The following is a 16,216-nucleotide window of genomic DNA, read 5'->3' on the forward strand; positions in this document are numbered from 1 at the left end:
GGGAATATCCAGAAGGCCTAGGAGGATACTTACCAGCAACTCTGAGTTATCCCTGGTGGCGTTATCAGCGGTTTCTCTTTGTTTAAAAACATTTGCTCATTTCATTAGTAATGTTTTGGTCATGTGGGGAAGGACACGCAAATTCAGTAATGTCTTTATATCCTAAACTACTGTATATAATAGACCCACCCACTGCCGTCGAGGTGATTCCGACTCACAGTGACCCTATATGACAGAGTATGTAATAAACTCGGCTAAATACAAGAAGAATCAATATTTACTAATGTCAAATATTTTAAAGTGTCTTTGAATGAATTTACCACGTCATAAAGAGAGACAGTAAATTAAGCCGACAGAGCAAAAATCTTAAAACTGGAAAGAGTCGAGTAAAAGAATATAAAAAGTTGAAAAGGCAAAACAAAACAAAAATCAAGCCCAGCTCCTATAAGGATAGATTTTTTTCTAAATACAGCAGAGAAACGTAAGAATTTTATGTGAAATCTGGAGCTTAGAAACATGGCAGTGGGGGAGGGGGTGGAGCAGAATTTCAGTGTCCTTCCCCACGTGAGCAAAGAGTACTAATGAAAGGGGCATGTGTCTTTAAACAAAGAGAAGAGAGAAACCGTTGATAACGCCACCAGGGAGACTGAGTATCCTCCTAGGCCTTCTGGATATTTCCACATATAATCACCCATATAAGTTTATAAGTTACAGAAATATTTTAAATTATATCATGTTGCATGCGTACTTTGGCAACTATTTAATATGAATACCCATGAAAATAAAAATCTTTTTATTTATAATAATTATACTAGTAGGGTTTAACAATCCTGTACTGCTGGATAATTAGATGGCTTCTGTTGACTGATCTATAGAATTAAGTCCTCAAATTAGAACCGCTAACCTACTGCGGGATATCTGAAAGCTGAAGAGCGGAAGAACGGTTAGCATCAGGTGAGATAGGGTATCTGCTAAGAAAATAATATGACATCTTTCGTGGTTCTGACGAACGCCTGAATTGTCTATACTTTGTGAAGATATGAAGTCAGATGAATACTAAGGGAGAGGTGTGGGAGAAAGGCTTGGTTTTGGACCCATGAAGTAACAGTGGCAGACACTGACCCCACGGCCTATTAGACAGGGTGGTGGGGGGCAGGGAGAAAAAGAGGTGGGTGGGTCCCAGGGGAGCGACAGAATAACTCTCATCCGCATCATTTGTCCAAGTACTCAGCCTCGTTTATAGTTGAGCTTCACCATGAGGATAGCTTGTATCTCCGTAAGAAAGTGCGTGCCAGGCAAGGGCTAAGTTCTTTATTCTGAGTTTTGACCACTTCTGTGGTCAGTGCTAAGCATGTTTTACAAACCAAACCACTCAGTAGATGCCCATCTAATGAACAGAGGGAGTGACAGAATTACTAATGACAACTGAGGGAAGACGTGAAGCCCTCACAGAATGCTGCAGAGCCTGGGCTGTTTGACTGAATCACGTTACGTACTGTAAGATGCCACGTTGGAACATAAGAAGAGTCCTGTTCAAATTAATAAGCCTATGTTTGAAGGACATCCATTATATGTGTGCTTCAAACGATGGTCATCCTTGCAAGGGTCAGGACTTCCAACCTAGGCTCCTTTTGCTCCTCAGTGGAACACAAGAATCTAGATACAGAGCTGCTATTTAGTCAACAGGCCCACTCGGAAGAGTCAAAATGTAATTCTAAACAAAAATGATGACGGTACCTGAATATGTGCTTGCATTTTTTTCTTTTCATTTTGAAGGATTTGGTTTCTTTCTTCTTCTTCTTCAACCCGAGACTCCAAGTCATGCAGAATCTCTTCTAGTTCCTGCTTTTTAGCAGCCAGTCTTGCTCGCATCTCTTCTGCCTCAGCAAAGAGCTCCGTCTCTGCCTGCAGTTGCTCGGCGAGGATATTCTTCTCTTCTAAAAGCTGCAATTACAGTCAAATGTCTAGTACATGATTTCCCCCATGATGTCAGTGGTCGACACATGTCACCGAAGGAACCAGGAGTTAAAATACATGGCACCACTAGAAAAATGTTCCAATATGCTTTTAGCTACTGAGCAGTAAACTAGATGAAACTTTTTTGGTTGTTCCTGTTGTCTCAAATTATCCTGAATAATTTAATTCATGCTATTTTTGAAGAAATACATTTTGTCCATTAAGGTACGTTATAAAGGGACAGGAAAGTATCACTCAAATGCTATAAAGCTCACGGTGAGTACTAAAGACTGTCTGGTATCAACCAAGAACATTACAACTATCATGCAAACATTTCCTGAGCCTCTGCTTTCTCCACGAAGAATAACTGCCTGGGAAAGGAACGATGATTTGAGAAGGGCGGGTGGTGGCCTGCACTCCACCATCTCATCCCTTTAACTTGTTCTAACTCCCCTCATAAGCAGGTGCAGGAAGGTGACAGCACTGGGCGTCTCATCTGAAATGGGCATTAAATACGTGCTTGGTAATAAGCACGAGCTTCTGGGTGCCTGGAGAATGACAAGGGCGGAGACGGGAGAGGTCAAGTTGGCTTTAGTTCACATGAGGCCAAAACTGGGAGCATAATGTACCATTACTTCTACTCTATTCTCAAAATGTACCTGCTCTGGAAATGAGTGAAAACACCTCACAGAAAATAAGTCGATACGGGAGGTGTAGCTATTTACTCCTACTAAATGTATGAGCGCTCCTATCAAGAAAGGTCTCAGATTAAGTCAGGGCGGCGTGTGTGTTTCTGAAGTAACGCACACACCTGCTGATGCTTCCTCTCCATCTCCTCCAGCTCGCCTTCCACCTTGGTCTGCTTCTCCTTCACCTTCAACAGCTCCTCATCTTTGGCCTGAAGCTCTTCCTCTTGGCGAGTCACTTGTAGGAGGGGCTTCACCTATGATAGAATTCAAGCAGTTTATCACCACATCTCTTTTCTGTGGGCTTTTACTGACCAAACACTGCTACCGGGGAAGGCATCTGGAAGTAAACAAACGTGGCCAACCTTTGTGAAGACTCGCCACCACTGCCAGTGCCGCAGTTTCAGGTACGCGGCACAGTTCCGCTGCAAGACCTTCAAGGCACTCAGTTGCTGCTGTTTCTTGGCGAAGGCCCTGAAAAACCATAAGGAAAACTTAGGATGCGAAGGAAAACGTGTCTTAACAGCTGTTGTCATCACAAGCCTTTCTAGAGGCAAACATTCTTACCGGGGAGGAATGGGTACAGCAATGAGTCCACAGTGAAGTGTGCAGGCAATGCCCACCGTGAGTCCACACGCACCGCCTGCTCAGCCAACCCCAAGGCTCTCTCACGGCCTCCAGGGGCGCTGCCTCAACACCCCCACCTTCTGCCATTTACCCATGAACACAGCTCACACGCACGCTCAGCTGTGAACAAACTCCCTGCTCTCCTGAGGTGATGAAGACGATGGACGTAAGGTCCTCATCTTTCCTTTGCTCATGCTCTATTGGCTACTCTCTTTTTTTTTTTTTCCATCTGTCCCAGAAGAAACATCCCTTCCCCTCCAAGGTAAATACCTTCCTCTTCTCCACTCCCTCACAGTAGAGCACAGCACTGTGATGCTGGAAGGAAATTGGAGATCGTCATGTTAATGTCTCCCATTGTACAGACAAAGGCTTCTCGAAGGCTCAGAGAAGTTGAGAGGCTTCTTGCAGGACACAGAGTTGAACTGTGAACCCTAGTCTCATCAGCATGCCTGGGTTTCCCTGCCACGCTGTCTCAGTCCCTCAGCATGGCCCAAGACCCTCTTCCTATTACCCTTGCTCTAGTGTTTTCAATTTTTTATTGTCCTTCAGGAACTGGCTCCCTTTCTGAACTCCCACCCCTCTCTGGCAAAAAAAAAAAAAAAAATTAAAAACTCAACAAAGTTCTCTACCCCGCCATTCCTTCTAGTACATAACTTGTCTTTTTGTGCTTGGCATCCAACTTTCAGGATTTGCAACCCAATTACCTCACTCCCTGATTGCCAGCAATCTGGTTTCCACCCCATCACTCGACTGAAGCTGCATTTTAGATATTTGGAAACGATTCCCTAGACTCTGAATCTGGCAGTTTTTTCTTCAGGCAAATTTGCACTGCCTTCTCTGTGGCACGACTCTGTGGCCTACCTATTTCTTGAATGCTCTCATCTCTTGGGTTTCAGAGCACAATGATATCAGTCTTATTCATTCCTCTGTAATTATGCTCTTCTGTAATTGTAAACTCAATGACTATCTTCCCAAGTAAGACTTGGAGCTCCTCCGGAGTAGAGATCATGCCCCTTCAGGCCCCATTAATTTTATGGTCCCACCACATAATCAGAGTTCTTGGGTGGTGCAAATGGTTAACACACTTTGCTAACCAATAGGCTAGAGGTTTGAGTCCACCCAAAAGTGCCATGGAAGAAAGGCCTGGCCACCCACTTCTGAAAAACCAGCCCATGAAGATCCTAAGGAGCACAGTTCTACTAGAATACACACAGGGTCACCACGAGTTGAGGCCGACTCAAAGGCAACTAGCTCCTTTTTTTTAACGTGGCACAGTGGTCAAGCTGGTTTCTCCCGGGGTGGCTCTCCCGAGGACAGACGGGCGGCCAGAAGGTGGGTGACGTGCGGGTCTTCTTTTCTCGTGACTGTGGACACCCTTCGGCACTGCCTTCTTGGCTTCCGACGCCTTCCCTTTGGGTTCAGTTTTGGGAGGGGCAGGGGCCCCCGTCTGCACTTCCGGCCCCCGTCTGCACCACCTCCGTGAAAAGGTCCACAGGGTTTCCAATGGCTGATTTTTGGAAGCAGATTCTTGGACTTTCTCCTGAGCCGCCTCCTGGTGGACGGCAACTGGTCTCTCCTGGTAGCAGACAGTCACGTGCCGCTACCCTCAAGGCCTCCTCAAAGCATGTTTGTTGAGTGAACGAAGGAACAACTAGACACTTCTACGTCCCTAATTATTTCTCTTCAGCCCTTTTTGTAACTGCTTGCAGGAGTAGCCATAAGATTCTCCTAGGAAAGAGCAGCAATTTGCTGGAGATAGAAAAGACAGTAAACAAACGTGGAATTATTCTTTTACTCCAGCAAACACCTGTATCAGGATGCATGTGGGAGTGTCTTGAGAAAAAAGCAGGAAGTTGCAGGTTTAGAGCACAAATGAGTGTTTTTCAGTTTTCTGCCACCTTGCCTATCACACCTCCTCACAGGAATCGCATGACTTCCACGTTGTTGTTGTGTGCTGTTGAGTTGATTCGGACTCGTAGCAACCACATAGGACAGAGGAAAACTGACCCCTAAGGTTTCCTGGCCTGTAATCTTTATGGGAGCAGACTGCCAGGTCTTTGCTCCTGCAGAGCTGCTGGGTGGGTTCAAACCGCTGACCTTCAGTTGTGGCCGAGGGGTTCCCCGTTGCACCCTCAGGGCTCCCTGTAACTCTCTGATGCTACCTAATTCCTCTTGGCTAGCTGGAATTTTCCCTGAGTTCACTGCTTCACAACTGCTTTTATTCTTGTTCCCTTCAAAGTCGTCTACCTTCTAATATATTCCTACCAACCAGAAGATGTGGCTAAGTCTTCAACAGTTTCAACAATGCTTTCTGAAACTATACAGCAATTCTTGCCATCCCCTATGGGAGTAAAAATCCACCTGTTCTTCTAATTAAAAACCAAGGCCCTCGTTGCTTCTCTGACCCTCTGGGAGATGAATCTGTCAGGACAGTAAGTCAGGAACATGTCAGACACTTTTAATTGAATGAGGCAGCTAGCTTTCCACAAGAGTCAACCAGTCAGAAATCACCTGACCGACTACCTACTATGAGTCAGGCACTGACTGTTCTATGTGTCTTTAGCGGGTGTTGTCACCTGCACCTGAAGCACAACATTCAAGTGTCCAGGAAGGAAAAGTGTACAATATCACTCCTCTTTCTCTCTCATCCTAGGCTCATCCCAGTGTCCTCAGGGCGCTTCACTTCAGGTTCACGGACTTCCACGTAGATATCTATCTTCTCGACTACTCTAGGCACTGTTCTGCCTTGCCCCAGACTACAATCTGGTTCTTTCGAACAGGTTATCTTCATTTATTGATTTATTCCAACTTGAGTCCCATTTCACCACACGGAGAGTGTGACTAGAATATGTAGGGGACAGTGTGGCAAATGACAGACACACTGGCTTACACAGATTACACAGATGTGCTGGTTTTAAGTTTTTAAGATGAGACCGTGCCAAGTGTAGTATCTTTGTTTTTTGATTTTATATTGCAATGAAAAGTCTGCAAGGTTTAGACTTCAGTGGAAAAGCCGCATGCAGTGTTCACAATCTATGCACCTCATTTCATGCGCGTTGGACAGCTGTGGTGTGTTTGTGGGAGCTGTAAAACTTATTAACTCTGGGAAGTTGGGAAGGCACATGTGCCCATGTGCTCGGTCCGTATGCCCGGTCCAGTGGGCACGGTGAGAATGGTGTTTGCCGTGATCAGGTTCACTTTATTATTCAAATATGCCCTCAGATTTCATACATACAAGCCCAAGTCTTTCACTCCTTCTTGCCTAGGATGGCAGTCCCTAGGTGAGGCAAAAGGTTAACACACTTGGCTGCTAACTGAAAGGCTGGAGGCTCTAGTCAACCCAGAGGTGCCTCTGAAGAAAGGCCTGGCAATCTACTGCTGAAAAACCAGCCATTGAGAACTCTAAGGAGCACAGTTCTACGCTGACACACATGGGGTCTCCATGAGTTGGGATCGACTCGATGGTACCTCATCTAGTTTTGTTTCTTCCTAGTATGAATTGTTAAGGATAAGATCCATTATTCTTCCCCTTTCCACGCTACGCAGCATCCTCCTTTATGGGCAAAGAAGCACAAGTGCTGCCTCCCCTAATTCAGCTTAAGGATCTAGATCAGCGTCTCTGGATCTGGGTCTCGGCAAGCTGATGGCCCGTGACCCAGAGCGGCTTCCACCCACACCAAGGGCCCATCATCTCAGAGTCTTAACCTCCAGTCCAGGTGTTCCTAAGCTGCTTGCTGGAACTGTCTGGGTGGCAAACTAGTCACCTCTCTCAACCTGTCTCACTTCCAAAGTCTAAGTCTTCTGTAGGAAGAAGTAAAGAAAACACGAGTACTACCCCCTAGATCCAAACCGTTTCTAAGTTCTTCAGATTTCTTTCTCAAATCCAACCTCTCCCTCAATCTCCACTACCACCTTCTGGGGCCTAGGCACCATCATCATCCACCCAAATCACTCTGACAGCTTCCCACTGGCCCACCCAGCTCCGCTCTTGCCCACCTCCATCCACCATTCTGCACAGTGCAGCCTCTGTGAGGCCCCTCAATGAGGCAGCACTGCACGTCCAGCCCCGCCTAGCGCTTCCTTCTCAGCCTCATCTTGCTCACTGTGCTCCAGCCGCAGCGGCCTGCTTGTTTCTCAAAGCACAACACACTCTCCAGGCCTGCTGCTACAGCCCCGACAGAAGGCTGCCCTCCCCTCCCGTCACAGGGCCTTCAGGTTTCAGCCCGAGAAACCTGCCATGATGACCCAACTGGAAGGAGGACTCCCAACTTTCATTCTCTGCATTGGCCTTTTGTTTGTTTCCTCACTCCAACATGTCACTACTTAGAACGTGCATCTGTTTGCTGGCTACCTCTTCCGTCAGAAACTCAATTTCTACAAGGACAAGGACCTCGTAAGTCACACTCTTACATCCTTAGCACAGAACGCAATGCTGAGCACCTGCTCATACTTAGCAAGTGTGCAATTCATGACCACCCACTTACTTTCTGGCTAGGTAACCTCTGCAAACAGCCTGGAAGAAGATGATGATATCAGTAATTTTCAAATCTCTTTCTTCCTCTAAGTGTGCCAAAACTCCAGCTCTGAAAAATATCTTGCTCTGTCCAATTCTGTACAAGTTAGGGTCCAGTTCTAAAGCTCGGATCTAAGGGAGAAAAAGTCCGTTTATTTTGTGTGACAGGAAAGCTTATTATCTATAATCCACAGTTAGAAAAATCACGAAATGCTTACCATTCGTTCACAAGCCTGTTTACCATCCATAAAGCCTTTAGGAATAGCATTTGGGGTTAGGATCTCGTATCTGCAAAAAAAGTATCCAATAAATCTTTTGTCGAAATTTGTGAATATGTTTATCTACTACTTCTGAGTTTTGCTTTCTCTAAGAGGCAATAATAAAATGACAGGTAATGTATGTTAACCTAGATGACCAGATAATCATCTGAGGTTTTCTGCAGACCTAGTAAAGTGAAAATGAGGTCACTTTGCTGGTCAAAGATGAGATTTAGGAGGTTGTGGCAGAAAAGGACCAAAAGCCTAGTTATTTTAAAGAACTTACTGCTTTTCTTCATCCCCCAACAAAATGTGAAAATCGACCAGACTGTTTCTAGTACAGGGGGGCCACACTAAGGGGATTCCTGAAGTCCCAGAAGGCTCGAGGAGCGTCTCGCTAGACTCCCTCCCCAACAGCGGGAGGAAGGACTGTTCTTTGACCTGTGTTGTTGCTGTGACCCAACGTGTGGCCGTATCTATTTCGTGGAATAGTAAACACTGTCATGTTTGGAATTTGATTTCCAGGAGAAATAAGGAAAAAAGCAAACCAAATTAACTATTAAAGGAAATTATCCAATAAATCCGAAAAAGAACTCTTTCCCATTATAGGCCCTCGCCCGTTTCTATTTCACGTGGAACTTTCCCTTTTGTCTTTTCCTTCACCCTTCCTTTCTCATCCAGCTTACTGCCTATCTTTTCTCCTTAGAGAACTTTAAGTGTGTACGCACACACAGACATATTCATTGGAAAAAGGTGGACAGAGACAGCCCAAAATCTTCTCAGGAGACAACCCTGGATGATTTTAATTTACTTTTAACTTCTCTATATTTTCCTAAAAGGAACACATATTACTCATATACTAAAAGTAAGTTTTAAAAATAAACCAAACCCACTGCTGTCGAGTCAATGCTAACTAATAGTGACCCTATACACGTATGTTTAAATCCCAGGTAGCACTGTCTAAATGATCAAACGGCAAGTTTTCAACTTTTTCTCTCACAGCTGACCTGGCGCATGTCTCCCAGTGCTTTGGAGACCCGTCGCAGTCGCCTTTTTATTAGGCAGGCATGGGTCTGACCCTCCAGTATAAGGGTCATGATGAGTATCCCTTTCCTACATGAAAGAAAACTAAACTTACCCAGGATATGAGGAAACATTTTTCCTCATTATCCCATGGTTTGAATTCATATTACTTGATACTTACACAAAAAAAAACAAGTTAGAAAGAAATACCTCTGTCTGAATTCCTGGAAAACGATGCGATTTGGGAAGCCCTGGCGGCAGATTCTGATCCCTTCCAGGACCCCATTGCAGCGAAGCTGATCCAGCACTAGATGCGGGTCCAGTTTTCCAGCCTAAGCAAGCAAATGACAGTTTTACGGTTCCACCTTCGTAACTTGACACAGATCGGGTCCAGTAAATACCAGCAGACGTTCTGTTTAACACATACCCGCTTCTCGTGATTGGGAATGATGCAGCGAACAAAGTTCGGGTTGGTGTTGCGGAGAGTGGCCATCAGTTTGGTGAGAGACTCTTTGTAGAGTTGTCCGACGGTACGGAACATGCCCTTCTTGGTCTTATATGCAGAGCCGAAAGCAGTCTCGGTCATGCCAGTAACTTGATCCAGACCCACGATCCGGTCCACTGGTAAAAATAAGAAGGCAAAGGGAAATCAGGCGACTCCGCCTCTGCCGCAGGAGGCAGACACAGTGAGGGTGCAGCAGCACAAGCTTCGTGGGACAAATGGTAAGAGGTGCCATATAGGTAAGGCAGTCGCATATCGACACCGCACAAGCCGTGGAACTAACAGCCACACACTTATATGGCAGGGGACTGTAGTGCTTTGAGAACTTCAAACTACCACATTCCAGCAGATGACTGCCACTGCGCTATTTCAGGAACTCACTGTTTTGGCTAACACTTTGCCTGTCACGTATACATTTGGCCAATGAAAGATCATTGGCTAGCATTATTGATACACAAACAGATACTGTTCTAAGTCTCAAAATATGAAATGGCTCTTTAAAATACACATAAAAGTATTCAACTGTGCAATGCAGAGCCCCTAAATGGACATGCTCAGGGATGAGGGACCAGAGTTATCTTCTATTAGCCATTAGATCTGCAATAAGAGAAGCCCTTAAAGGTTCCGGAACGAATGCAGGAAGATTACATCACATCAGCTCAGATGGTTAGAAGTATGCGTGTTCCTCAGCTCTCTCCTCAAAGCACGACTAACACTTTTCAAAGGGCAAGGAACAAAATGGGAAGGAGTCTTTGAGACGAACAAATGCTTCAGCTTCCTGTGTGACTGAATTTCTCAGACAGCACCCTCTTATTAAAGCAGCTAACGTTTTATGGTATCCACACGACCCAGTACTTTCAATGATGAGATTATAAACACAGGGCACCAGCCACTAGCAAAACATGCTCTCATTAAAGCTTGTTAAATCAATGAAACACATTACGGAAACATCATTTAAACCACCAGAATATCAACTGGCCTGCCCTGAGTAATGCCCTCTTTGCTCTAACAGCCACCCCCAGCTCTTTCCTTCGTTCCCCAGCGAAGAAAGCCATAGGGACCTGGCACTGCGTGAAGTGCCTTACGAGTAAGGTCTCATTTAACTCTCAATATCCAATGAGGTTTTTCCAGAGGAGAAAACCATGACCCAGGGAGGTAAGCTAACTGCCCAGGTTACGTGGGTCTTAAATGGAAGTTGGGAAAGTGGTGGGTGGAGTCTGTTTAATTTCACAGCCCATGCATGCACACTATGTAATAACTTCTTCCAAGCTCAGTCACCAGACTCAAGGGTTTAGGTCAAAGCTATGCCTTCTGCTCGTGTTCTGGGATCTACAAACCATCTCCCCACCTCAGAGACCACCTTTCCTTCCTGTGGCTTTACTGCCTGCCCCACAAAGAAACAAACTCCCCTTGACCTTGCATCTGCCTGCTTCATTCATCAGAGCCAAGCTTCTTTCCGGAGTAGCTTACACACACCACTCCACAACCTCTCCCACTATCTTCCCGTGTGCAGCTACCTGGCTTCTCCCCGTCTTCCTCCCCTGCCCAATACTACTCAGGCAATGACTGGTCAATTGCTGAGCCAACGGACACTGCCTGGTTCTGATTTTACTTGACCCCCGTACACTGACCTGTTGACCATGCCATCAGCATTCTAAAAACTCTCTCCATGCCTGGGTTTTTTATGAAGCCCACCTTGTCCTGTTTCTGCATCCACCTCTCTGGCTACCCTAGTCTCATGTTCCTTGAAGACTTCTCTTCTGCTTTTCCTGTACATATTGGCATTCACTAGGGATCCAAACACACCTGAAATCCTTTCTAGAATAGGGCAAGAAACAAGTACAGATACATTATTACCTGTCCCTCTGCTTTTCTCAAGCCATAGTCTCATCTTAGGGGATCAGTCACGAGTCTAACTAGATACACCTGACCACCCAGAACCAGTCGCCCAACGCCTACGCTACTCTCTGCAAGGCATCACCACCCGGAAGTCACACAAGTGCCCGCCTGACTCACAAATTCTTGTTACAGGCCTGTCACATCTGCTTCTACTCCACATTGCATCCCCTGCACCAAGCATAATGTCCAGCATTTAACAGATGCTGAGACATATATGTTAGTGAATAAATGATGTAAACATTAAATACATTTATAATTACAAATGGTGAGAAAGACACTGAAAGAGCATGGTGCTATGGGAGATGGACAGTTAGGGAGTTTTCTGGAAAGGTGACATTTAATGCCCAAAGGCTAAGAATGGGTCAGTGGAGAAAGACCACTCCAGGCAGCAGGAACAGAGATGTGAAGGTCCGGGGGCAAGAGGACCTGCAAGAAGGCTAGCGCCAACAACGCATTACGAGTGCAGAGATACTGTGAGGACGAAGGCGTGTGAGTGACATGACAGAAACAGACGGGTAAGATGGCACCAGGCCTCATGGGCCATGCTGAAGTTTTTATTTTATTCTTAGGGTGATGGGAAGGTATGGATGTTCACGCTAGCTGCTATACAAACAATAGATGGGGAAGGGCTGGAGAAGTGGAAGTGGGGGCCCAGACAGGCGCCCACTGCATTAGTCCAGGCTCTAGGCGAGACAGTGGCAGCTTGAACTAGTAATGTTATGGAGATGGGTAAAGATGATAGATCCACACATACTTTGGTGAAAAAATCAACTTGCTTTTCTGATTAATTTGATACAGAGAATAAAGGGAGAGAGACATTTTAAGAATAACTGCCAGATTTCGGCTTGAGCAACTGAGTGGAGGGTGGTTCCATTACAGACATGGGCACTGTCGCAGATTGAACTATGTCCCCCAAGATATGTGTCGACTTGGTTAGGCCATGATTTCCAGTATTGTGCGGTTAATCTCTATTCTGTGATCGTAATTTTATGCTAAAGAGGATTAGGGTGGGATTGTAACACCACTCAACTCAGGTCACCTCCCTGATCCAGTGTAAAGGGAGTTTCCCCGGGGTGTAAAGCAAGCAGAGGTGGGGACCTTATACCACCAAGAAAGCAGCACCGGGAGCAGGGTGCGTCCTTTGGACCCAGGGTCCCTGTGCCTGAGAAGCTCCTTGACCATGGAAAGATTGAGGACAAGGACCTTCCTCCAGAGCTAACAGAGAGAAAGAGCCTTCCCCTGGAGCTGATGCTGCCCTGAATTTGGACTTTCAGCCTACTTTACTGTGAGGAAGTAAACTTCTCTTTGTTAAAGCCATCCACTTATGGTATTTCTGTTACAGCAGCATTAGATGACTAAGACAGGCACGATGAAAGAGAAGTGAGTTTTACGGGTGGGAAGGCAGACTCTAACTTTATCTACATTTGGGATGACTATGAGACATCAACGTGGAGAGAAAATGTCAAGTAGACAACCTGCTGCTAAGAAGAGAGGTCTGGACTAGAAAAGTAAATTTGGGGATTGCTGACTTAAGGATTTAAAGTCATGGAATTGGATGAGACCACCTAAATGAAAAGCAAAAGGAGATGAGGGCCTGGGACTAAGCCCCAAGGAACTTGGCAGAGAAAGGGCAGCTAGAGAAGGAGGCTGAGAAGTGGCCAGCAATAGGAGGGAAGTAAAACAGGGGTGAGGACAGGAGGTCACTGCCCTGAAATGGAGGCCAGTCTCTACTCTACCCTCCATCCTGCTCCTCCTCCTGCACTTCTTATCCAAATGGGACCACTTGTTACTCCAGCCAGGAACCAGGGGTCAACCTCGAGTCCCCCTGCACATCCTGCTGCTCACCAAGACTGGTCAAGCCAAACTTCCAAATGTCTTCAATCCAGCCCCTCCACTCCACTGCCCTCACTGGGGCTCTTATGTCTCACTGATTCTCCAATAACCTCCTAACCGGCTTCCTCCCTGTGCCCTTCCCCCGCCCCCCCCATTTCGCCCTCCACCCCTGCTGCCCCAGTAGTCTTTCCATTATGTCTTCTGTCCCCCGCTCACTCTCAAAAATGTCCCAGTGTGTCTAAGCTATTTATTCTTACACTTAAAATCCTCCCATTTCTCCTGTAGCCTGTAGGGCACAGTCCAAACAATTTAGCCCAAATAGCATAGCACCTGAAACAGTTCTACTCTGTCCTATAGGGTCGCTATGAGTCGGAATCAACTTGATGGCAATGGGTTTGGTCTTTTTTTTTGTATAGCATGGTGATGAAGAAGAGAATAAGAAGAGTGAAACATCTGCCCCTCAGGAGCTGTGAGGTCTTGGGACAAGGTACGCAACTTCACCAAGCCTGTTTCTTCCTCTGAGAAAAGGAGCTAAAGTGACCTACCTGATGGAGTTGTGAGGTGCCTGAAAAACAGTCCAGCGCTCAAGGAGCCACCTCGCTGGCCCCTTCCACTCATGCACCTAAGCTCAGCTGTTACAAACCAGGTGCATTTTCTCAAAGACACAAAGCCCTTCGATCTCCCCTCCTCTCTCTGCCCAGTGCGCCCACTGCCTGCAGTCATCCCAGTACATTCTCAGTCACTCTGAAACCTCCAATCTTTTCCTTAACCGTCCTTGAGGAAGTCTTCTTAGGCTCCAGTGTCTACCCAGCCTACAGGCTAAGCTACTCCCTCGTCCAGGCTTCAAATCGCCCAGGACAGGTCCTTTTGCACCCTTCTGAGTGTCTCCTCACTGAGCGAGCTTCCCCAGCATCCACACGCTCAAGGCCTGGAGGGCCTGTCCAAGCCCTGCCTGGCCCTCAACCACCAGCTTAGATAATCTGTGCTGAGCCGAGCACAGTGCCTGGCACAAAACAGCTGTTTAATAAACACCCGCTGACTGACCACAGACTTTACCAGAACAAATCACCACCACAACAAAAAAGTGCACCCCGTTTTCTTTGCAGGGATGAGGTGGCATGGGTTTTGTAGCACTTCAGCCTGCAAGGGCAGCATGTAAACAGCCACACTGTCTAACACAGCTGCAAGCTGGGTTTTTTTTTTTTTTTTTGGTGGAGGGGGTGGGTAGTAAGTAAAAAATATAATCATAATTCACTTGGTTTTCAAATAATTTTAATAAGGGTAATTCAAAGCTACATATTCAGATTTTTAAACAATTAGTGCTTCTAGACTTTCAGTTCTTTTTTTATTCAAAAATTTAATTAAACAGATTTAATTCGGTGAAATTCTACCAATGAGCAAACTTATCTTGTGGGTAAAAGAGAAACACTTAGGAGAAATTCATTAAATAATTTAAGCCACACTAATAATACATGATTTCACTCAAAAATCAAGACCCAGAAAAACTTCTATCTTAAAGGAGTATCTTCTTATTGAAAATGGTGAGAGCAGGAAGCAGAGAAAGGCCGAAAATGCCAAGACAAGACTCCAGCAGGTTCTAAAAATGAGGAGTGCTGCCCCTTCTAAGATCTAATAGAGATCTAATATCAATACTAAATATCACTACTAAATAAATATCACTACTAAAAATCCAGTGTCTTGAAGCCATGGTGTCAGTATAAAGACGGGCTTGTTTCTCCCACTGCTACAAACAGCCTCTATCTGAAGTACCGAGAAAACCTAGGTTCGGTTGCTGGTGGACGTTTTAATCCATTATTTGGTTCTCCAGCAGTCTGAAAAGAATCCAAGGTATTTTACACTAACCTTATTTATTAATCTATCAAATCTGGTCTGCTCGTTTGACCGGTCAGACACTAGATGAGTTCTGTAGGTCTGAAACCTCTAAGGGCACATTCACAGTTTAGGGGAGAAAAACAACACAGGTTTGTCATCATCCATGTCATCAAGCCATCAACGGTTTTCTTAAGGAATGACATTGTCAGGTGCCAGGATTCTTAATCTGTCCCTCTCCCAGGGGACAATCTCGCAGACAAAAGGTCTATGAGATTTTTATGTTTTCTAAATTCAGGCATGGGCTGTAATACTTGTGCTACTGAATTTAATTCTGAAGTATTTAAGCCATTTTTTCAGAAATCCACTCTAGTTAATACAGCTAGAAACCAACAACAGGGAGAAACCTATTTTAATCAGCTAAAAAATAAAAAAATAATTTTTTTTTTTTTTAACGCTAACAGCTGGATGGTGATGGTTAAGAACTGTATCTTGCACTTCTTATGAAAGGCCTCTGAGGGCCCAGCACTGTGCTAGGGCATGTGGTAGGTTCTCAGTAAATGCTCGTTTAAGCAAAGATAATACTACCCTAACCTAAACACAAATGGTACTCAGAGTTAAAAACAGATTTGGAAACAAATATTTAACTGCTATGAATTCCCAGAAACAATCTTAACATTATGGATATTTCCGTAATATCCCTATTACACGGTAATAACAGATACAATCTATTAATTGTTGTAGAGTATTTGGAAATATTTGGGAAAATTCCAGGAAGCCCACAGGCTGATAGAAAGGATGTAATTTAAGAAGAGAGCCATATTCTTCATCCCAAGCACCAATATTAAGCTGAACTTGGGCACTGTCCCCACTTGCGTTTCCCCGCCCCTGGCAGATGTCAAAGCCGTCCGGGTGAGCAGGAAGCCCCAGTGTTCCTGACAGTCCTCCTGCTCTCCTGCCCCTGCCACCCCCCTACCAGCTCCCCTGCGCCTATGCACACTGGCACTGCCTACCGGCCCGGCCTTATGTCACTATGGATAAACATGGACTTATATTAAATAAAAACCAAGGAAATAAACATTTATTTTCC

General features: G+C 45.4%; 1 protein-coding gene across 2 annotated transcripts in view; it reads right to left on the reverse strand.

Moving 5' to 3' along the window:
• MYH10 (myosin heavy chain 10) overlaps positions 1–16,216 on the reverse strand; it is a 163,712-nt gene that overhangs the window by 32,631 nt on the left and 114,865 nt on the right. For both annotated transcript variants that reach the window (XM_064271764.1, XM_064271765.1), the window contains 7 exons: positions 9,490–9,683; positions 9,273–9,394; positions 8,001–8,070; positions 7,754–7,914; positions 3,008–3,116; positions 2,768–2,899; positions 1,738–1,944 (listed from right to left, as the gene is read on the reverse strand). In XM_064271764.1, coding sequence (XP_064127834.1) covers positions 1,738–1,944; positions 2,768–2,899; positions 3,008–3,116; positions 7,754–7,914; positions 8,001–8,070; positions 9,273–9,394; positions 9,490–9,683 — 995 coding nt within the window. The remainder of the gene's footprint in view (positions 1–1,737; positions 1,945–2,767; positions 2,900–3,007; positions 3,117–7,753; positions 7,915–8,000; positions 8,071–9,272; positions 9,395–9,489; positions 9,684–16,216) is intronic.

Source organism: Loxodonta africana, chromosome 18 (genome assembly GCF_030014295.1).
Source record: "Loxodonta africana isolate mLoxAfr1 chromosome 18, mLoxAfr1.hap2, whole genome shotgun sequence".
NCBI classification, from domain to species: domain Eukaryota; kingdom Metazoa; phylum Chordata; class Mammalia; order Proboscidea; family Elephantidae; genus Loxodonta; species Loxodonta africana.